The following is a 24,426-nucleotide window of genomic DNA, read 5'->3' on the forward strand; positions in this document are numbered from 1 at the left end:
CGTTAGCGGGGTGTGAGGGGATGCTCAATTAGTCAATATTATTCTTTGTAAATTAAAAAGAAGAAAAAAAAATTCAAATATGTATGATCTGGGGCCGATGTACAAATACCGAGAGTGAAAAGGCTTTTTTATGCAAACTGAATTAATTAAATAAAATTAGAAAAGATGTCTCTCAGGAGGGACAGAGACAGAGAGAGAGAGAACGGAGAAGAGAGAGAAGAAACGACCCTCATCATCCACCGCCAGGTAACCCTAACCCTAACCCTAACTTCTTCATCTTCTCATTCGATCGGAAAAATGGTATAGAACCTTCTACACGGAACTTTTGTAATCCCCAACAAAAGGAAAACGAAATGTTTCTGAAAATATAAATTCCAAGCACCGTTGTTGGATCCGATGATCTTCTACATGGATAATGACTGATCCAGTGGGGTGGGTTGTTGCTTCTCCCTCCGAAACGCTTTTTCAATTTAAAATAAGAAGTGACATTTTTTCATTTCTGTTGTTTTTTTGGTTGTTTTTGGTATTGGGTTGGTTCTGTCTTTTTCAGGTGTTTTGCCTGCTTTTCAGGGTAGGGGAGTTGGGCTTTATACGATGGCGGCGGACAGTAGCTCGGTTGATGTGATTCTCGATTTTCTGCGGAGAAATCGGTTTACTAGAGCGGAGGCCGCATTGCGGAGCGAGCTCGGTAACCGCCCTGATTTGAATGGCTTTCTTCAGAAGCTAACCCTAGAGGAAAAGGCTGATTCGGGTAATGTGGCGGGGGTGGAGGCTGCGAATGGGGATGGTTCTCAAGCACAGGGGTCGGGTTCGAAGGAGCTTGTAATCGTTAAAGAGATAGAGTGTGGGGAGAGGAATAAACCACCTAGTGGGGATGCCACTAACATGAGAAGTGACAAGAACTTCGCGTTTTCTAAGGGTTCGGAGGACACTGTGCTAGACTTGTATACTTGGAAATTCAATGCGGATCCATACCGGAACGAAGGTGGCAGTAGTGGTGTTAGTACCAAAAACAATAGCAACAGCAACAGCAACAGCGTTTTGGAGCTGCAGGTATATGAACAATCTAGGTATCGAATTGGTGAGCTTTCTGATGCCGTTGCTAGTAAAGCCGACGCGAAATCCGGAGAAGAAGAGATTGGTTTTTCTGGTGAGAAGAGAGGTTCTTGGGTTGGAAGTTCTAGTGAAGTAACCACGGAGACAAACAAGTATGACCGAAAGGAACTTGATCAGAAACTTAAAAGTAGTAATAGTATCTTGTACTCTAAAGGCAACTTTGCTGATAATCCATGGTCAGAGCCCATGCATTCATCTTCAGACCAGTGGAAAAATTGTTCTATCAAGACTGTTTTCCCATTCTCCAAAGGGGATGTGTCAACCAGTTATGATAATGCTGCTGGTTCTGAGAAGAAGGATGGAAAGAGGAAAGCTGAGATGGGAGGTATTCGGGCAGCAATCAAAGAGCAGGTAGATGAGGTTGGGCGAGCTTTGTACTTTGGCAAGTCTCAAGGGAGTTCAGAGCTGAAGACCATCAGCAGTCTAAACTTTCCACTTGTATTAGAGTGTCAGAAGGAAGAATTACCTCGGTTGCCTCCTGTTAAACTTAAATCGGAGGAGAAACCATTGAATATTAGCTGGGAGGAGAAGTTTGAGCATGAGGGACCTGGTTCTAAGATTGCTGGTGTAGATAATGCGTTTCTTATAGGGTCATATCTGGATGTTCCCATTGGACAAGAAATCAACTCTTCAGGTTAGCATGTGTAATGAATATGATCAGATAATGCTTATCACTCAAACTAAACTTTTTTTTTTTTTTTTGTTTAATTTGGAAAATATAATAGTTTGCTGAATAGATGGGTTCTTTGCAAAACCAGTCATTATGTACTTTCAAACTGTCAACTGTTATGCCATTATTCTTGAGGCATTTGTGATGGTGGTTACATCCTATTCCTGTAGTTCAGCATGTTTATTCATGGTTTTTAGTAGCGCTCAATTATATATTGGTATTGAAAGAAATTGATACAAATTGCAGTAGTATTGCACGACTTATCATGTTGTCTGATGCATTGGAAATCAATACAAATAGCAGTTCATATGGCAAAATGGACATTATCATTTTCCTTTGTGCTATTGCTATTTATGGAAATTATTATGGTTTTACTTTCTCTGTTCCAATGCATTTAGTAAATTTTTCAATCCCTTTCTTCTGTAGCATTTCAAATGGAGATGCTTATGTCGTTGTAGGTTGATCATAACCTTAGTAAATGATGTAATGCGTACACCCAAATGCATGTGCACAGTTATCGACATAATAAAAATGATGATGATGATGATAAATAGAAAACATGCCTTTTGCTAGTCTTTGAAAACCCTTTTTGTTAGGCGCCTTTAATGTATATTTACCCTTTTGCTTATCTAAAACTGAAAAAAGTATCTTTTAAACTTTTGTTCACCAGGTTATTCACCAGTTTATTTTGTGAAAATTCCGCAAAATGGTGGATGAAATATTTCTACTCAATGATTGGTCCTTAGTATGTTGCAACCTTGTTTTCCATATCAAGTCTTTGTAATTCTGTTGTACAACTAACAGCATTGATACCTTTTTCTTGGATGAGTAAGAATTTATCCAAGTTATTTTCAACTTTGGCTTGAATTTTTCTCGAACTCTTGACAGGAAGTTTTTGTTGTCCCATGTTTTGCTTTTGTTTCTTGTCTCATGTTGTGCTGATGTTTCATGTGTTTTTTATGCCCTGTTATGCATCTTTCTGAGAGATTTCCTTTTGTAAACCGTAAAGAATGAGCCTTATTCTTGAAATGATGACTCAGGTGGAAAACGAACAGCCGGGGGCAGTTGGCTATCTGTAAGTCAAGGCATTGCAGAGGATACCTCTGATCTGGTTTCTGGTTTTGCTACTGTTGGTGACGGATTAAGTGAATCTATTGACTATCCAAATGAGTATTGGGATTCTGATGAATATGATGATGATGATGATGTTGGATACATGAGACAACCTATTGAAGATGAAACCTGGTTTCTGGCTCATGAAATTGATTACCCAAGTGACAATGAAAAAGGAACAGGGCATGGGAGTGTCCCAGACCCACAGGAAAGAGGTCCGACCAAAGATGAAGACGATGATCAATCTTTTGCAGAGGAGGATTCTTATTTCTCCGGTGAGCAGTATTTTCCAGCAAAACATGTTGCACCGGTTTCAGCTTCAGATGATCCCATAGGGCTGTCAGTGACTGAAATGTATGGGAGGACTGAAGAAAATGATTTAATAGCTCAATATGATGGACAATTAATGGATGAAGAGGAACTGAATTTGATGCGTGCAGAACCTGTATGGCAGGGATTTGTCACTCAGACAAATGAACTTATCATGTTAAGGGATGGGAAGGTTATGAATGATTGTGGGAGGCCAAGGCTGGATGATAATTGTATGGATGATGATCAGCATGGTTCGGTTAGATCAATTGGTGTAGGGATCAACAGTGATGCTGCTGATATTGGCAGTGAAGTACGGGAAAGTTTGGTTGGAGGCAGTAGTGAAGGGGATTTGGAGTATTTTCATGATCAGGATATTGGATCAAGACATTCTCATCAGGAATCTGATAAGAAATATAATGATAGATCAAAGAGGGTTAGAAAGAGAACAAGCGCCCATGATTCTGATAAATATGTAATGGGAAATGATAAGGGTGTGTGTACCCAGGTGAAAAATCACCCAGACGGAGGATTTTCATTCCCCCTCCTTTGAGAGATGGGCAGTTGGTACAGGCAAGCTCTAGTAAATCTTTATGGTCAAATAATTGCAATGCTCCTACCAGTGATGAAACTGATGATTGTTTGAATGCTTTGATGAGGAATGCTGACATGCTTGCTTCATGGAGGCGGAAAAGCAATGATTCTTCACCTGTCAAGAGTTCTAAAGATGAAAATAATGCTAATGCTGTTAGATCAGAGAACTCTTCTCCCTCAACTCTTTCTAATTATGGTTACAATGAAAGAGGACATGTGAAGAAAGAAGAGGATGAAAAAACTGGTGGTGCAAGAGAAGAGGATCCAGGAGTGTCATTGGAAGATGAAGAAGCAGCTGCTGTGCAAGAGCAAGTGAGGCAGATAAAAGCTCAGGAGGAGGAATTTGAGACCTTCAATCTCAAAATCGTGCATAGGAAAAACAGGCATGTCTCCCGTCATCTGAAAAATCTTTTAAACTATTAAATAACTCATCCTAGTTCTTCGCAGGCTAATATTCCGTTTTGAAGTTACAGCTGCTATCATTTAAAATTTCAGTTTGAGTTTGTCCTTTTCCTACTTCAAAACATTAGAATTCAAACTAGCAGCCCTTATTCTGACCATTTGGGATGGCTTTATGGATCAATGCATGATTAATAAGGTTTGCATTATGCGGACCCTCTATGACTTGCCAAATTATTGTGGGCCAATGGATAGGAGAAGATGGGGTAGGGAAACCTACCATAATTGTTATGCAGGCTATACTTTAGGAGTCATGGTTATGTAGGCTTTGTTTTTATTTATTTGATGGGCAATAAAAGAGAATATATTAATAGTGCCTTAGAAAGAGCACACCAAGGTCCACACAATGCATATGATATGTGCTAAAAGGCTAACCAAAGAAAAAGAGAAGAAAAAACAAGGATAAGATGGGAGCAGAATGGGAAGTGGGGTTGTGTGTTGGAACCTCAAATTCTTAAGATAGATCCATGACCGGGAATTAGACGAGGTGGAGGCCTTTTTTAGGATATTATTTGTAAAGATAGGGAGGATAAGATGGTTTGATTAAACTCAAGATGTAATTTCTCAATTAAATATCTGTACTCTTCTTTTTTTTTCTTTCTTTTTTTCCTTTTTTCTTTTTTGATCAGATGTCTTTACTGTTCCCTTTCTATTCAAAGATTGGAGGTGTTCCTTGCAAGCATGATTTGTAATTCTTAGGTTCCAGTAGGGGTGCTTTTTAGATTGGGAAGATACTTGGTGGACGATATTAACATTTAACCAACTTAGAAGGAGAGGATGGCAAATTCGAAATAGATGTTATTTGTATGAAGGAGAAGAAGAAACCGTTAATCATATTCTCTTGCATAGCATGTAAGTAATTATGTTGTGGCAGCTTATCTTTGGTCTTTTTGGGATCAAATGGGTGGTGCACTCCACAATAAGAGAGGCTTTTTTAGGCTAGCATGGATCTTTTGTGGAGAAAAAAAGGATGAAAGCCTGGAAATATGCCCCTTTGTGTTTATTTTTGGACCATCTAGAAAGAAAGAAACATGAGAGCTATTGAAAATATTGAAAAGAAGGGACCAAGCCTATCAAGCAATCCTTCGCTTATATTTTTTAAGAGTGGGTTAGAATGTACATAGGTGATTGTGGAAGAATGTAATTATGAAGGATTATAGCTGTATATTTTTGTAATTAAGGAAAGGATTAGAACAATCCTGTAATTAAGGGAATTTGATAGAATTAGGTTAAGAAAGTTTATATTTTTTATGCTAAGAATACTTGTATAAATATGTGGGCCTGTACATATTGAAATTGAGGAAGAAATTTATTCTCTTACCTTCCATTTCTTCTTCAGATTCTACATGGTATCAGAGCTTTAGGCTCTTAAATATAGGAAAAGAAGATTTTTTTTTTTTTTTTGCCTTCATTGTTGAGTTGAAGACCATAGTTGACCTTGAAGTTTCCTCTTGTTTGAGTTGAGCCATTGCAACAAACCCAAATTGCGAATTCAATGCCAAAGCAATTGTCATCATCACGTCATCATGCCACTACTACAATACATCTTTCGTTTGAATCTCACCGTGGCAAAGGCAAAACCCAATTCATCACCCTCTCTAGATCGCATCGTCACCTTCATCTCTACCAATGGCGACAACACTCGTGCCCTTGTCCTTAACCGTCAACAATCACACTGTCAAAAACAACAGAGGACCGTGTCCTCTGTCCTTCATCCCAACAATCCTTTATAGTTGGTGAGATCATGCCGTCGATAAGATCATGAGCTCTAGAGCTCCAATGCAGCCACCACCAGTTGTTGCCACCTCGAACCGTCAGCTAGGGGCCCCAAACCCTATGCGTTGTTAAATCTAGGTATTTAAGTCTTTAGTCACAAATTCTCAACCCATTTACGAACTCTCAACTCATTTTACAGTTTTTGTGAGTGTATATGTGTGTTTTTTTTTAAAAAAAAAAGAAAAATGCCAAAGGTATAAAAAACCACCGCTCAATCTGAAGTAAAGACAACCAGTTACAATGGAGGGTGATAGAAGGATAATGGACAAGTGCACTTGTCTTCTATTCAACTAGTTGAAGAAAGACCCTTGGAACGAGGCAAATTCAATCTGGAGGAGATTGAAAAATCGAGAAATTTGTTTGGAACTCTTGAAAAACCTTCAATTATCTACTCACTAGCACTTTCAGATAAGTTTCTTATTCCCATTAGATTAAAAGTCTCGTATGAAATCTTTATCAATTCATAGGTTATAGATTCAAGTACCACATATCACACGACTCATTCATCACACCAATTTAACAACTATAACCCTTGTCCAAATTGTAGGAAAATAGCCACAATTGATAGTTCATTAACCACTATCACAAGTGTAGGGGATATCCAAATTAGTCTTACACTCATATTTAGAAATGTGTTTCATGTTCCAAAGTTGTCCACTAATCTTGTTTCTATACAAAAGCTTATAGAAGATGTGGGTTGCGATGTGATTTTTTACCCTACTTGCTATGTATTTTAGGACTAGAATTTGGGGAAGATGATTGGACTTGCTAAGGAACATAATGGGTTATACTACCTTGAGACACCAAGCAAATCATGTGTCTTTTCTTTCTAAGCACCACCTTTTTAATAAAGAAAAAAATTTGGCTTCATCATTGTAGGTTTGGACATCCATCGTTTAGAATTCCTAAGATCTTGTTTCCTTCTCTGTTTAGGAAATTAGATATTGAGAGTTTTCATTGTGAGGTATGTGAACTAGCCAAACATAAGTGTTCGACCTTTTTAATCACTAATAAAAGAAGTTCAAAACTTTTTCTCTAATTCATAGTGATAATAATGGCTGCTTTCTCGGAGGGAGAAGGAGCTCCGAAGGGGGGCAAGAGCTGGTTTGCTGTGGAATCGAAGACATTTGAGATCTCCATTGAAGAGACTCGAGGCAAATTGAGGGGGGTTATCCTGGAAAGAAGCAAAGGTTTCTCTTCTTGGATAAAATTTGGAGAAAAGAGCCTCAGTTCTCTGCTGGAAGGAGTGGAAGAGTGGTGCAGAGAAGAATCAAGCTCGAGGAGCCTTAGAGTTTGGGAAGAAGGAGGAAGGAAATATAGGTTGGAATGTCGTTCAAATGCTGCAGGTAGGTATCTGCTATGTTCGGTGAGGGACTTGGAGGCGAAGAGGTTTTGTCTAGTTTTCCCAGAAGGTAAAGGTTTAGTAGGTGGTTGGTGCATGCTGGCTCAGAAGCTAAGAGCCCTTGGTATTACTAATCAACCCATGAGGAAGTTTGAAATGGGGAATCCCACCTCTGTAAAGGAAGATTATAGAGGTAAAGGAAAGGAGAAAGGAAAAGGAGTTATGCCAGATGCTGTGAGAATGGAGAAAGGAGAGTTAGGGGAAGCTTTATGGGTACATGTTGGGGAGCGGGACTTGACCAGAAGGGAGGTGCAGCTTAGTCGCTGCTTGGTAGGATGCTTTGGTGATAGTGTTGAGGATGCTCCGCCTCTGTCCTTATTGGAAGCTTGGGCTTATGAAAGCTGGTCTCTCAAGGGAGGTTTAAAAATTTCCCGGTTGGGTGGAGCCCTAGTGCTGTTCGAATTTGAAGATAAAGTGGAAGCGGACTGGGTGCTATTAAGGGGTAGCAGAAGTTTTCAGATGAGAGAGTTTTTCTTGCAGAAATGGGGACCTGAAGTGGGTTGTTGCAGAAATGGAAGCCACCCAAAGGAGGTGTGGGTGAAAGTAATCGGTCTACCACTTCACCTTTGGAGTAGAGATGTATTCAAGAGTATAGGAGAGAGATGTGGGGGATTCATAGCTGTGGATGAGGATACAGCCTTTTTCTCCGAGCTACAGTGGGCTCGCATTTTGGTGAGAGCTCCTGGGAAGATTAGACAGGGTACGTTGCAGATAGTAGCTGGGAACTGTTGTTGGACGGTGAGTCTTTGGTGGGAAAATCCTCCATGGTTCTCGGAGGTGGTAGCAAGATCAACTTGGTCTAATGAGGAGAGGCGGGAGGTCAGGGATGAGGGTAGGGGGGATACACGCGCCTGTGGGAGCGTGAGAGGATGTCAAATTGACAGAAGTGGTCTGCAGGCTCAGGGGTCAGGGGCTCAGGTTGAGTGTGGCAGTGGGCAAGGTGAGGCGGCAGGTGCAGAGGTGGTTGAGGAAAGGAGGCCCGTCGCAGGTGTTCTGGGCCCTTCAAGCAGCGGGTTTGGGCCAAGAAATAATAAGGTGCAGGCTTTTAAAGAAAGTAAAGACTTGGGCTTTAGTAAGGAAAGGTTTTGGGCCAAAAGCCCACTACCTGCTAGTTTTAAAATGGCGGGCTGGGGGTGGGCTTCAAAGCCCAATTCTGGATTGGAGTTGGAGGAGCGGTCCTCCTCGGTTAGGGCTTTCTCAGTTCCAGCGGAGGCCGAAGAGGAGATGGAGCCAGAGCTTATGGCGATCCAAGCTGAAAAAGATGTTGGGTTGACGTCGCGTGAATGGAGAGGCACCGACGAGGCTCTGATGGAGGAGGCTTCCAGGTACGATGCTGGTTCTTCTTCTCTTTCTCAGTTGGGGCATCGGGGACACTTCTACCCTTCTTCTTCTTCTTTTGGGGGCAACGCCGAGGCTATAGGATCTCCGGAGGGGGTGTTTTTTGGTGCGGAAGGGGAGTTGGAGTGTTATGAGACAAGAATGGGGAGAACCAGTGTCGTGTCAGCTTGCGGAGACAGGAGGGGACATCTTCGGGACTCGGGTGATGCCGAAAAAGGAAAGGAGCTGGCTCTGGTACCAGCTGGGGAGGATTTTATGAGTCTCTATGAGGAAGAGGAAGCATATCACATAGAAGAAGGGGGAAGTGGGGAAGGGTGGAGCACTAGTAGCCTTGCAAGATTCAGTCACTGTTTGGGGATGCCGACGGAAGGCTTCGAAGAGGAAATCCTATATCTCTTAAGGAGAATGAAGGGGAGAATGGAGCAAAAGGGCAGGGAAGGGGTGACGAGGAAGACAAGCTTAAAAACTTCAAAATCCAGTAGGGAACTTAAGAAGTTGGAGTGGACTGTTAGTTACAAAAAGGCGAAAATTGGAACAAGCTCGGGTATTATTGGAGGGGCCTCAGTATCAGGGTGTAAATGAAGATAAGAATTATGTCTTGGAATGTAAGAGGGGCTAATGACAGGGATAAAAGGAGGATCATCAAGTCAGTTATTAAATCCCAGAGACTGGACGTGGTTTGTATTCAGGAAACTAAAATAAAAGAAATGACTATGGGGCTTGTTCGAAGTTTGGGGGTGGGAAGAAATATAGAGTGGAGAGCAGTCAACTCTAGGGGAGCAGCTGGGGGTATTTTGGTGTTCTGGGACAACAGGGTGGTGGAGCTGGTGGGATGGGAAATAGGCGTATTCTCAATTTCGTGCCGGTTCAAAAATTGTGTGGATGGTGTGGTGTGGGTGTTCACTGGGGTGTATGGGCCGGTTTGCAGTGGGGATAGAGAGGAGTTTTGGGAGGAACTTGGGTCAGTTAAAGGGTTATGGAGTGACCCTTGGTGTGTGGGAGGGGATTTCAACTTGGTAAGGTTTCCAGAGGAGCGTAGCAGGGGAGGTGTTCTTACAACTGCTATGAGGAGGTTCTCAGAAGTGGTAGAGGATCTGGAGCTCAGGGACTATCCATTGAGGGGAGGGCCGTTTACTTGGAGAGGGGGTTTGAATAACCAGGTCCAGTCTAGGCTGGATAGGTTCTTGGTGACGGATAATTGGGATAATATGTTCAATGGTGCTGTCCAGGGCATTCTACCCAGACCTGTCTCGGATCACTTCCCCATTCTCTTGGAAGGAGGAGGGTTGAAGAGGGGCCCTTCCCCTTTCAGGTTTGAGAACATGTGGTTGGAGGAGGAGGGTTTTAAAGACAAGTTGAAGACGTGGTGGGGGAGTTTAAATTTTACAGGGTCATCCAGCTACATTTTAGATGCGAAATTGAGGGCCCTTAAAAATATTCTGAAGATTTGGAATAAGGAAGAGTTTGGGTTAGTTGAGGCCAAAAAGGGTGAAGCTCTTAAGCAGGTTGAGTATTGGGATGAAAAGGAGAAATATGATGTTTTAAATATGGAAGATAGTGAAGCAAGAAATGGAGCAAGGGAGGCCTACAAGTCTTGGGTGATAAAGGAAGAGATTTTCTGGAGGCAGAAGTCTAGGGAGTTGTGGTTGAAGGAGGGGGATAATAATACCAGATTCTTTCATAGGATGGCGAATGCTCATAGTAGAAGAAATTGGCTGTCCAAGTTGAAAGTTAATGGCGTTTGGCATTCAGAGGAAGATAACTTAAGAAACAGTGTGGTGGGGGCGTTTCAAGAGCTGTACCAGGAGGAAGAGGGGTGGCGCCCTAGTGTTGAAGGGATCTCTTTTATGAGGTTAGATATTAGTGAGGCGGAGGGGTTGGAGATCCCTTTCTTGGAGGAAGAGGTGTTAGTAGCTCTTATGGACCTAGGCAAAGACAAAACCCCGGGGCCAGATGGCTTTACAATGGCGTTTTGGCTTTATGGGTGGGAGGTGGTGAAGTTTGAAATTATGGGCTTTTTCAGAGAATTCCATGAAAGGGGCAGATTTGTAAAATCCCTAAATGCAACCTTCTTAGTTTTAGTCCCAAAGAAGGGAGGGGCAGAAGATTTGAAAGATTTCAGACCGATTAGCCTTGTGGGAAGCCTCTACAAGTTGTTGGCCAAGGTGTTGGCAAATAGAATCAAGAAGGTTATGGGAAAAGTGATTTCGGAACCCCAAAATGCCTTTGTGGAGGGTAGACAAATTCTTGATGCAGTTTTGATTGCTAATGAGGTGGTAGATTCCAGATTGAAAAGCAATCAAGGGGGTGTGATGTGCAAATTGGATATAGAGAAGGCTTATGATCATGTTGGCTGGAAGTTTCTGATGGCTGTGTTAAAGCAAATGGGTTTTGGAGAGAGATGGATTAAGTGGATAGAGTGGTGTATCTCAACTGTAAGATACTCCGTTCTGATAAATGGCTCTCCTTCCGGATTCTTCCAAAGTTCAAGGGGTTTGAGGCAAGGTGACCCTCTATCCCCTTATTTGTTCGTGATAGCTATGGAGGTGTTTAGTTGCTTAATGAGAAGGGCCATCAGTGGGGGCTTTTTATCTGGGTGGAGGGCTAGAGGTAGGGGTGGAGAAGGGATGTTGATATCTCATCTGCTCTTTGCGGACGACACCTTGGTGTTTTGTGAGGAGTCCCAGGATCAGTTGACGCATCTAAGTTGGCTTCTCATGTGGTTTGAGGCTTGCTCAGGTTTGAAAGTCAACTTGGACAAGAGTGAGCTTATACCGGTGGGGAGGGTGAATGATATAGAGGATTTGGCTCTGGAGTTGGGTTGCAAGGTGGGCGGTCTGCCTTCCAATTATTTAGGTTTGCCTTTGGGGGCACCTTTCAAATCAGAGGTGGTATGGGATTGTGTTGAAGAGAGGTTTAGGAAAAGGTTGGCTATGTGGAAGAGACAGTATATTTCCAAGGGGGGAAGACTCACCCTTATTCGGAGCACACTTTCCAGTTTGCCGGTTTACTTCATGTCTCTTTTCCTGTTGCCCAGAAAAGTAAGGATGCGGTTGGAGAAGATTCAGAGGGACTTTCTGTGGGGGGGAGGCGCTCTTGATCAGAGGCCTCATCTAGTTAGGTGGAATCTGGTTTGTTTGGAAAGGAACAAAGGTGGTTTGGGGATAAGAAACTTAGCGTTGATGAATAAAGCTCTCTTGGGTAAGTGGAATTGGCGTTTTGCCATTGAAAGAGAGGCGTTGTGGAAGGAAGTGATCAGTCACAAATATGGTGTAGAGGAGGGGGGGTGGTGCACTCGGGCCGAAAGAGGGAGGCATGGTGTAGGGCTTTGGAAAGCTATCAGAAAGGAGTGGATGGGTATGTATAGCAGTTCAGCCTTCCGAGTGGGCAATGGTCGGAGGGTGAGATTCTGGAAGGATAACTGGTGTGGAGATGAGCCTCTCTACGAATCCTTCCCCTCTCTTTTTGCCATTTCTCAGGCGAAAGACGCGTGGGTATCGGAAGTGTGGAACCAAGATGGAGTAGGGGATGGGTGGACCCCTTTGTTCTCAAGGGCGCTGAATGATTGGGAAATTGAGATGATGGAACAGTTTATGCTTAAAATCCAAGCTTTTAGGGTGCAAAGGGAGAATGAGGATAAGATGGTTTGGACAGCATCTAAAAGTGGTGTCTTCTCAGTCAAGTCGCTCTACTCTATTTTGGAGCCTGGCGGTTCAGCTATGTTCCCGTATGTTGGTATCTGGAGAGCAAGTGTGCCGCCAAAGGTAGCCTTTTTCTCATGGGAAGCATCTTGGGGCAAAATCTTAACTCTAGACCAACTTCAGAGGAGGGGTTTTTCTTTGGCAAATAGGTGCTTCCTTTGTCTTGCTGAAGAAGAAACAGTGGATCATCTTTTACTCCATTGTGTTATGACGAGGACATTGTGGAATCTTCTTTTTTCTCTCTTTGGGGTGGAGTGGGTTCTCTCTGGTACAGTTAAGGAAACTCTCCTGGGGTGGCATGGAGCTTTTGTGGGGAAAATCCGTAAAAAGGCGTGGCAAATGGCCCCCTTATGTATATTTTGGACAGTTTGGAAGGAAAGAAATTCGTTGGCTTTTGGGAATGAGGTGTTGTCAATCCAAAGGTTGAAACATTCTTTTGTAAGTAATCTGTGGTCATGGGCGAGAATGTTTATAGTTTTGAGCCCGCGGTCTTTGGTTAGCTTTATTGAGTGGCTAGGTTTTTGTTATAGGTAGGGGTTCGGGCTCGCTTCCTTGGGTTTGAGTCGAGGGGCTGCTTTAGTATACTCTTTGTATACCTAGAGGACACTAGTTTGGTGTTTCCTCTTTCATTTTAATATACTTCTCTTTACTTATCAAAAAAAAATATTTGGGGTCCATCCCTTGTCTCTCATATATCCGGGGCACATTGGTTTGTGTCTTTTATCGATGATTGTACTAGGGTCTCTTGGATCTTCTTACTTAAACACAAATTTGATGTGAGTTTTGTTCTCTCAAATTTCCATACCATGATAAAAAAACTAGTTTGGTGTCACTATCAAGAGGTTTTGGTTTGACAAGGCTAGAAATTATTTCACTCAAGTCCTTACTCCATACTTTCATCATGAAGGCATCATTTATGAGTCATCATGTGTAAACACCCCACAACAAAATGGAATTGTTGAAATGAAAAATGGTTACTTCCTTAATACAACTTGGGCATTTTTGTTCCAAAAACATGTGCCTAAATCATATTGGGGGAAGCCATCATAAGCCTCACACATCTCATAAATCAATTACCTTCTAGAATCTTAGGTTTCAAAAGTCCCATGGAAATACTCTCATCGTTTTATCCTACTATGAGAATCACAAACCATCCCATTTCTAAGATATGCAAGTGTTGTGCATGCTTACAGTCAAAACAAGAGAAAATTGGATCCAAGAGCAGTCAAATGTACTTTTGTAGGATATTCTTCAACTGAAAAGGGATATAAGTGCTATCATCCACCATCTAAATTTTATTTTTTTGTCTCAACCGATATTACTTTCAACAAAAGTGAATCTTATCTTCCCACTTCTTATCTTCAATGAGAGAATTCCATCAAGGAAGACACGAATCGGGGTTTTTATTTCATTGATCCCTTTCTCATCAACCATCTTGAAGTGTTTGATCCAATTTTTGTACCCTCCTTCCTTGAACCTGAGTCATCCATTGAACTTGCTGCAGAGGATCGAATGAATGACAAAGTGTACTCAAAGAAGAAAGTTGTAGTCCCTAGACTTACTTAAGTCCAAGATTCTAAACAGACTTCTGGAAATGAGGTAACAATCTCTTATCTTCCCTTACAAACTGAGTCAGAACTTCAATCTGAAAAACCTATAAATCAGAACCTCCTTATTGCTATCAGGAAGGGAATAAGGGAATGCACTAAACGTCCTTTGTTTCCACTTTCCCATGTTGTGTCATTTGAAAAGTTGTTTTCGTCCTATAAGGGTTTTCTCGCAAGTTTGAACAATATTCATATTCCTACCACTCTATCCAAGGTTTTATTTAATGAAAATTGGAAACAGGCCATAAATGTAGAAATGGAGACCTTAGAGAAGAATAAAATTTGAGAGTTGATAGATTTGCCTATAAAAAAAAAGTCAATTGGACGTAAGTGCGTATATACTGTTAAGTCTAGAGCGGATGGGTCATTGGAAAGGTACAAGGTGGGATTGGTGGCTAAAGGATACACTCAAACATGAGATGTAGATTATCTAGAGACATTTGACCTAATTACCAAGATGAACATGGTAAGAATTTTGTTATCATTGGCCACAAATTATAACTAAAATCTACAATAGTTTGACATCAAAAATGCATTTTTGAATGGAGACTTGAAATAAGAGATTTATATGGAAATCCCTCCTTAATTTGGAAGTGACCTAGCTACTAAAAAGGTATGTAAACTGAAGAAGACTCTACATGGGGTGAAACAGTCTCCAAGGGTGTGGCTTGAAAGATTTGTCAACGTAATGAAAAACATAAAATACAAACTAAGTTAGGGAGATCATAAGTTGTTCATCAAATATTCAAATTCAAGGAGAGTTACAACTCTTTTGGTGTATATAGATGACATCATCATGATGGGAAACGATGAAATGGAGGGACAAACTTTAAGGCAATGCTTGGCCCAGTGAGTTTGAGATTAAAGAGTTAAGAAGTTTGAAACACTTCCTACAAATTAAGGTTGCACATTTATTTTTTTTTGATAAGTATCGAGGTTGCACATTCTAAGCAATGAATTTTTATTTCTCAATAGAAATATGTGATGAACCTTCTCAAGGAAACAAAGAAGTTGGCATGCAAGCCAACAAGCACACCAATAGATCCTAATTATCATCTCGGAGAAGCTAAGGAAGATGCTACTATAGATAGAGAGATGTATCAATGTCTGGTAGGGAGACTGATTTATCTCTCTCACACAAGACCAAATATAGCATATGTTGTGAGTGTGATTAGCCAATTCATGCATAGTCCAAAAAAGGTTCATCTACAAACTACTAACTGAATGCTATAGTACCTTAAAGGGTCTTCAGGAAAGGACATCCTATTTTAACAAAACTCAAGTCTAGTACTTAAAGCATACATAGACATAGATTATATTAGATCTGTGGTTGACAAAAGATTAACCACAAAGTTTTGCACCTTTCTTGGTGGGAATCTGGTGACATGGAAAAGTAAAAAAACAAAGTTTGTTGGCTAGATCTAGTGCAAAAGCAGAATTTTGCACAATGACTCAAGGATTTTGTGAACTACTATGGTTGAAAATTATTTTGGAAGATTTAAAGATTAAATGGATGGTCCAATGAGACTTTACTACGACAATAAACTTGCAATCGGTATTGCATATAATCCAATGTGACATGATTGAACAAATCACATAGAGATAGACAAACATTTTATTGAGGAGAAATTAGACAGTGGATTGATTTGTACTCCTTCATGTATTTATTGATAGCTAACTTGTAAATATACTCACCAAAGGTTTATATAGTACAACTTTTCAAGCAAGTATATCAAAGTTGAGAATGAAAAACATTTATTCATTAGCTTGAGGGGAAGTGTGGAAGAATGTAATTAGGAAATATTATAGTTGTATACTTTTGTAATTAAGGGGATGATTAGGATGATCCCATAATCAAGGGGATTCGATAGAATTGGGTTAGGAAAGTTTCTCTTTTTTGTGCTAGGAATACCTATATAAATATGTCAGTTTGTATCTATTGAAATTAAGGAAGAAATTTATTCTTTTACTTTCCAATTCTTCTTCAGATTCTATTGTGATAGCTCTTGACTTCATTGATCGGATGAACTCTAAGTGAGGTGAGGGGGTTGTTTTTTGTTTATCCCTTAGCTTTGGTTGGTCTTTTAGCGTTTGTGTATACAATATGTATACTTTTGTGTGCCCTTTTTATAAGCACTTTTAACATAATTTTCTTTGCCTATCCAAAAAAAATGGAGGGAGGGAAAAGGGGGGAACCTCCCTTCCTTACTTCAAACTCAGCCATTGAACAAAGTCTGTCATGAGCATTATGTGATGATCTGTGTACACTTTAACACATTCCAAAATAGTAGGTATACAATTTTTTTTTAATTGTTAGCTGCAACTACTCTACATATTCAAACAATGTCATATTTCTTTCTTTCTTTCTTTCTTTTTGATAGGTAAAAGCAATTGTATTAAGAGCACCTGTAGAAGGATGCCCAAAAGTATATACGATGTGTATAGGGCATCTAAGCTAAAAAAAAAAGAGGAATACACAATAAACAACACCCTCATCTTTCTTGCAACCCAACTAATCAGTGAAATCAAATAAAGACAACAAGATAAAACCAACATGCACTTTGACCCAAACCCAATTAAAAAATATGTACATAAAGGACCAAAATAGCTTGGTCCGGCAATTCGGAATCCTCTAAGGCTTTGCGATTTCTCTCCTTCTATAAGGTTAAAAAAAAAGCACAAAGGAGTTGCTCTCCACACCTTCTTCCTTTTCTTCCCTACAAAAGTGTCATGCTAGTTAAGAATGACATCCTTGATTGAAAAAGGAATCACCTGCCAAACACCAAAAAGAGCAAAAATAAGCTGCCAAAGCATGGCGGCCTTGGGGCAGTCTGCTGCTCTTTGTTTTCATATGGTCCAAAACAAGTATAAAGGAGTGACCTTCTAAGCTTTCTTCCATTTTTTCCCCACAAATGAACCATGTCAGCTTAAAAGATTCTCTCAAACCAAAGAGTGCATTATCCATGTCACACTAAACAGAGAAAGAACTAGCTGCTACAACATTCATGCTTTGACACAATGAAGATGTAAATGATCTACTTATTCTTCATCACATTTACATGAGTAATATGCAGGCTTTGTTTTCAGGGCACAGCGTTTTGGGTTTTCCTGGGGGATAAACTGTAATTAGGTCCTATGACGAAAGGGTGAATGGGGACATGTAGAGATAGTACCTTTTTCTTTCTTTTTTTAATAAGCAAATAAATGCTATTTAATAAAAGAATGTCTAACAAAAAGTGGGGCATAATCTAAGTACATGGGGAGTGTACAAGGCACATAAAACTAGCTAAAAAAAAGAAAAACGTCTGGAGTAACATGACTCCCATCTATTCAGTGTATTGGTTCTGCCTTTTGGCCATCGGTGTATACTTCCCGTATACTTTGGGACACTCATTTGGTGCCTCCTTTTTATATACTCTTTTAATATATATATATATATATATGTATATATATATCAAGATAATAGGATTTTGTTGGTAATGAGGATCTTTTATAAATTTCACCTGTGTCTTAAGATGTACACAATTTGTTATTTCAATTAACTTGATATCATAATTTTTATTAGTAACTTCAGAAAGATGTATTTACCATGTAAGTGGCTGCAATCATAGGCTTTAATGGAAAAGCACTTGTGTTTGGTTCTTCTTCAACCATTGTTTTCTGCTGCTGGAGCTGGCCAGTTTCAATTTCACAACTTTTCCACCAGTTTTGCCATTGGGAACTTTGCTTGTTCTAACAGGAAGTTTCTTATCTCAATTTCTATTTTGTGGTGCAGAACTGGGTTTGAGGAGGACAAAAACTTCCATGTTGTTTTAAATTCAGTCATAGCTGGGCGCTATCATGTTACCGAGTATCTTGGGTCAGCTGCATTCAGCAAGGCTATTCAAGCGCACGACCTACATACAGGCATGGATGTTTGTGTGAAAATTATAAAGAACAACAAGGATTTTTTTGATCAGAGCCTTGATGAGATAAAGCTTCTCAAGTTTGTTAACAAGAATGATCCTGCTGACAAGTATCACATTCTCCGTTTGTATGACTACTTTTATTATCGAGTAAGTTGTTCTATTATTTGAGTGGCTACATTGTTTTTTCCTATTCTTTGGGCTTAATTTTTCTACATTCAAGACTGGTTTACACTTGTATTAATATCTCATCTTTAAGCATGGTCCCTTGAAGAGCTGGCGGTCAACTCTAGTTCACCCTACCTACACTTGTACTAATATCTCATCTCTAATCATGTGAGTGTCATGGGTAAGAGGTGTAGGAATGTATGGAGAATGATTCCTTTGTCTGTCTTGGTGTATTTGAAAAGAGCAGAAGTGTACAATCTTTGAAGGCTTAGAGCATTCAAAGCATGCTCTGAAAGAGTTTTTTCACCAAATCTTTGTTTAAGGGGTCCAGTGTTCCATCGAGGGCTGCTAATCTTAGAGTTAATTGATTACCTGGGAGGGGTTAGATCAGCTCAATGCCTATTGTTTTGTTGTTTTTGTGGTGTGGCATGCTTTCTGTACTTCTCGTATATGGCAAACTTTGTTTACTTCCTGTATACCATAATTGCAGCCTCTCCCTCTTTACTTGGCACTTATTTATATGACCTAATTTTGCCTTGACAAAAGGCCTTCTTAGGTAAGTAGTTATGTAAATGTGCAGTAGCGAGGGATGGTTCCTGGAGGAGGGTGATAGTAGAGAAGTGTGAGGAGGTTTCTTTTTTTTTTTTTTTTTTTCTATATCATCATTTATTTCATATATATTTAATACCCTGCTCTTTTCTGAAGCTATCTATATATATGGTGTTTGATATTACTGGATAACTTGTGGCATTTATTCAAATAGTTTTAACCACTAACCATCCTTAGTTCAAAGGTTTAGATTTCTCCTATTAGCTAAAGGTACCGTATGAAATGCATGTTCCATACTTCTGGAGACACTATTGCAAGACACTCAAAATAGACTGCAGTTTCTTATGGAAGGATTCTTCTTAGGAAGGGGAAAAGAAAGAAAGAAAAACAAGTTTTTCTGGTCTCTTCATTTTGAAGTCCCTCTTATGTCTACTGCATTGTTTTTGCCATCATAGTTTATGCATTTATGGATGTCTCCAATATATGATTTTACAGTGCCTGCTCAATTAGTCAGGAGTTTACTTTCCTTTATTTTGCAGGAACATTTATTAATTGTATGCGAACTTCTCAAGGCAAACTTGTATGAGTTTCATAAATTTAATAGAGAATCCGGAGGGGAGGTTTACTTCACAATGCCAAGATTGCAGGTTATGGAGTTACATTTTTAAACTGATATCTTTCTCTCCTACTGACATGCTGGTATGTAACCTGGTTTTAAATTGTTCTGTGCAGTCCATTACCATTCAGTGTTTGGAGGCACTTCAGTTCTTGCATGGCCTAGGCCTTATACATTGTGATCTGAAGCCTGAGAATATTTTGGTGAAGAGCTATAGCAGATGTGAGGTGAAGGTCATTGACCTTGGAAGTAGTTGTTTTGAAACAGATCATCTCTGCTCATATGTTCAATCTAGGTCTTATCGAGCACCAGAGGTCATTTTGGGGCTTCCATATGACAAAAAGATAGATATCTGGTCACTTGGTTGTATCTTGGCTGAACTTTGCACTGGCAATGTAAGTTCTGTCCATTGGTAATCATTTACTGTATTTCATGGTTGTTTTTCTCCTACATATGAATTATGGCAAGCAGTGGAGTGTTTTTCTTTCTTCTCCTTTTTTGAAGAAAATAGGTAGGATATTAAAGTAGATTGAAAATGCCCAGAAAAAGGGTGTAACCTGAGTGGAAGCAGGTATGCCAGTCATGCCCAATGAATAAAAAAGAGAAGGTGATGAAAAGGGAAAAAATAAAAAAAAAATAAAAGAAGAAAGAAAAGAAAACACAAAAAGAACAAAATAAAATAGGTAGCCCATGTTTCACCATCTCTCGAAACCATCAATAAAAAGTCCAAAAAGGAAACTCTCATACCCCCTAGGGATTCATCCATCCACACATACAATGATCAAAGAGAATTTATCTAGTTCCAATTCTGTCAACTCTTCTCTCTCAAATATTCTTTTATTCTTCTCTAAATTCACAAAAGCAAAGGGGTGCCAAATTTACCTTATTTTACTTATTCCTCCCCATGAATTTGTCATGCGAAGTAGACACCACCACCCCATGGACCCAGGGAGAAGCCACAGAACCAAAGAACAAGCAATTTTTTATTTTATTTTTTGATAGGTAAGAAGCACTAACAACCTTATCATATTAGCCGCCGAGCAGTAAATCAGATGATTAGGAGCTTATTAGCTGTGTCCTCATCTTCTTGAACATATGATGATTATTAATAAGGGCCTTTCTTTCCCTTGTGTTGACTTTTCGCATAGGTCCTATCTCTGCTTTTATGTTAGTGTGGCAATGCATCAAATTGACCGTCATGAAGGCTTAACAGCTTTGGTTGCTGTTAGCCTGGTAGACACAGTTGACCCATAACGGCTTAAGCCTTTGGATCAAATTGATAGCCTAATGTGATATTGGAGCTCCAATAAACTAGAATTTCGAGTTCGATTCTGTCCAGTTTATTTCTCCATCTGTTTATTTGCAATATGTGATCTGAATATGCCTCTTCACACATGGATATGAGATGCATGTGAGGAACCAAAACTTAACAGCTTAAGCTTTTGTGTCGATTTGTAGCCTACAGTTGTATAGGTTTGTATGTTTTACTATTTTGATTGATTTTCTAGAAGGACTAATCAACAGAATTCTTTTCCCCCCTTGTTTATGGAATGTTCGTCACTTGATTTGCATGACGTATTAAGTATTTTAGCAAGATATCTTACCTGGTTTAATGTGGTCATTTCCCTTAAAACTATCAATTATGATTCCTGGTGCAAAGCGCTTTACATAAAGTTTGCTATGTTTTAGGTCCTCTTCCAAAATGATTCACCAGCGACGTTACTTGCACGGGTGATTGGAATAATAGGTTCAATTGACCAAGGCATGCTTGCTAAAGGACGTGATACATATAAATATTTCACCAAAAATCACATGCTCTATGAACGGAATCAGGTAACAGTTTATTTTCCTCATCTGTAAGAACTCTTTCTCTTGACTTTTAAAATCCAAGTAGGTTGCCATTCTCCTATGTATTTGGTGATAATCATGCTCACAGTTGTTATATTTATTATATTTTATTCAGTACATTATACATAAAAGTCAAATGCATTTTCTTTAAGTATATTTATATGAGCATGGCATGTACTGTGATAGACACATGTGAATGTAAGAATTATGTCTTTTCTCTTCTTCTCACAGGTTCAATTTACCTTGATTAATCTCCAAATCTAGGTGTCCTTTTTTCTATTACATGCAAAGGGGGGTGAATTGTATATGCTCAATGGTTTCCTTTTGAGTGGAAATTTTGTTGTATTAGTGGTTACCAGTTGCCTAGTTGAAACTTGAATGTTTATTACAGCTTTATATTTCATTCCTACAATGTTTATTTATTTTCAAATATTTTTACCAATATTCTTCTGCCCATCTCCCAAGATGTAAATATATCTTATGACTCATGACACAGTACAATATGCAATTCATAAAATATGAATACAATATGATTCAATATATCTTTCTGCAACTACTAGTTTTGACATACATGCATTGCATGTGAACAAATTTGTGTTAATAATTCAACCTTTTCTTATAAATAAGATAGTGTCTATAAAAATTTATATAAAATAATTAATATTTATATTTATGTACACCTGATACATTCCCTTATTATCAAGAATCACAGCTTGTTAATTTTTGCTTTCCTTTAGTCAATTAATTACATATATTATTCTTTTTCAATAAGAAACCATAGATGTAATTATATGAAGTAATAGAAGATCCTGAAGAAGGATGAGAGCTTCTTTGAAAAGGAAACGGTACAAAGGAAATCAGTAGACTGAATATAGAAAAGAAACAAAGTTCCCACAATGCTTGAGGTGACATGAGATCCCCAACAAAGTAAACCTGAGAGATGGCTCATCTGTTAGTATACTAAGAACTCATTCTTTGTCCAAAGGAAGTTTTACAGCCAAATGGTGTGTAAAAGAAACACTAAGACGTAGTTCCAAAATGGAAACCCTGATCCAAATGCATTCTAAAACCTGTGGCAGATGTGTTAGTATCAAAAGAAGTACAGGAGGGCTGGCAAGTTTCATGATTTATGGGTATGCAAGGGTTTATTTTCATTCAAAATTTTTAAGAAGGATTTATTTTACTCAGTTCATTTGCTCAGCCTTTTACAAGGAAAAGATCTGTTGTCTGATTTATTCATCTTGATTTATATAAAATGAATATTCCTCATTTTGTATCATTCCATTGCTGTATTGTTACATAGGGGCTCAAAGAATACACGATTCCTTATATGGTAAACCAAAATTTCAGCATTTCACTCTTTATTTTGATAGAAAGTGAAAATATGAAAATAAAATTCCAATTTATTTCTGAAGTGAAATGAAAATTTCAACAGCAATGGCTACAAGAGAAATTGAGTATTGAAATTCACATCAAACACCTCCATAGGGGAGGTATTCCGTCTGGCAAGTAGTCCAACTTACCATTAGTATGCTGTGCAGTGTTTTGCAAGTTCTTTTAGTGTTGTTTCTTTCTTTTGTATTTTTTTTTCCTCCAACTAATTGCCAACAATACCTCCAACTTCCTAAACTGTCATTCCTAGCCTTAGGTGTAATGGTAGAAAAATTACCCATTAACTATGAGATCAAGTTTTCAATTTATCAAATCTAAAGGCCAAACAGAACAGCAGAAAGTTGTCTTAGCAATTGCTCCAACTCATGAGGCCTATCGAAGTTGTAAATTGATTACCCTCATCACTCATAAATATGTTATCTAAGTTGTCCATAATCACTGAAGTTACCCTAGGAATTCTAAAGACAAGACCAGGAAACTCCTTGGTGCATGCTTGGTTTCTTTTACCAAATGTGTTCCTGTACATGCTTATGTATAAATAAAGAATATCTTTGTGTTCATATTACTCCTATTTCTGCAACTTCCTTTTTATTTATTTATTATTATTATTAATCCTAAAGCCGTGCATGTTGTCCAATTTTCTTCAGGACACCAACAGACTGGAATACCTCATCCCAAAAAAGACATCCTTGAGGCACCGGTTGCCAATGGGGGACCAAGGCTTCATCGACTTTGTTGCTCATATGCTTGAAATTAACCCAAAAAAGCGCCCTTCTGCTTCTGAGGCTTTGAAGCACCCATGGTTATCATACCCATACGAGCCTATATCATCTTGAACAACCTGAAGATTTCTTGGTGGAGAAGACCACATGCTGCAGGTGCCCTCGTATGCTTGGATTTGGGTGTCTTGGTGAGAGGGAAAGAACCCTGGTTGATTCCTGATTGAAATGGGTCGTATCTAGGGACAGTGATCTTCAATGGCGGGTTCACCCCTTAACATGCCTGCACAATGCATTGGAAGGTGTGTTGGTTTTGTTGGTGAAATCTATCTTTTCTCCCCCCTTCTTGAGTTGTACTTCAATTATAATCAAGGATGTAATTTTGGGTATTGGTAGGGTTTTCTTTCTTTGCTCTTGTTTTATCTGGTGGAGGGGGGAACCTTAATGTCTTTGTTGTATATGATGTGTGATAATTCTTTTAGGTTATGTAGTAATAGCTTGTGAAAAAGTTGCATTTCCAATTTTGTTTTGCTTCTGACACCAGGGTTTGCTCCTTTATCAAGTTTGGAACAAGCCCAAACCCAGTGAGAAAGTTTCAGTTGTTTTCATTGCTTTTGCTCTCTTGTACTTCTTGTAAACATGCCCCCCCCCAACCCCAACCAACATTTTCCCATATGCCTGCCGCAGCCCTAACCCAACTGGTGCTATGATCATTCATTTTCCTTGGTATTTTATTTGCAGTTAGGGTTCATAGTGTTGATCTTTTTCCTTTTTTTGTTTGAAGATTGATAGATGCTGCAGTCATGTAAATGGAAAATGTTTGGTAAAAATTGTTAGAATATAATTTGGTTTGGCAACCAAAATATCTTTCTTCAAATTCATTTCATTTATTCTCTTTAATTATATAAATATTAAATAATTTTAAAATGTATAAATTTCTAACAAATTTTAATTATATTTATTTAATATTTTGGGGAACTAAATATAATCTTAGACGTGTCATAATTCTTATGAGAGGATATAATTTAGTAAGCATGTAATATTCTTTCCGTGACTATGAGATGATAGGATCGAGAAAATATTGACAAAATGGGATAAAAAGATTTATGTGACATTTTAATTAAGGAAAATTAATAATTTTTTA

General features: G+C 39.1%; 1 protein-coding gene across 1 annotated transcript; it reads left to right on the forward strand.

Moving 5' to 3' along the window:
* The first annotated feature begins 149 nt into the window (after window positions 1-149).
* Window positions 150-23,894, forward strand: LOC117924562. Its single transcript, XM_034843221.1, is given in 9 exon segments — window positions 150-246; window positions 571-1,750; window positions 2,827-3,747; window positions 3,750-4,185; window positions 17,861-18,140; window positions 19,247-19,354; window positions 19,440-19,718; window positions 21,013-21,156; window positions 23,211-23,894. Coding segments are annotated over 9 exon segments (3,618 nt in total). The 5' UTR covers window positions 150-165; the 3' UTR covers window positions 23,400-23,894.
* Window positions 23,895-24,426: the final 532 nt, after the last annotated feature.

The sequence above is a fragment of the Vitis riparia genome, chromosome 1 (assembly GCF_004353265.1).
Source record: "Vitis riparia cultivar Riparia Gloire de Montpellier isolate 1030 chromosome 1, EGFV_Vit.rip_1.0, whole genome shotgun sequence".
Taxonomy (NCBI): domain Eukaryota; kingdom Viridiplantae; phylum Streptophyta; class Magnoliopsida; order Vitales; family Vitaceae; genus Vitis; species Vitis riparia.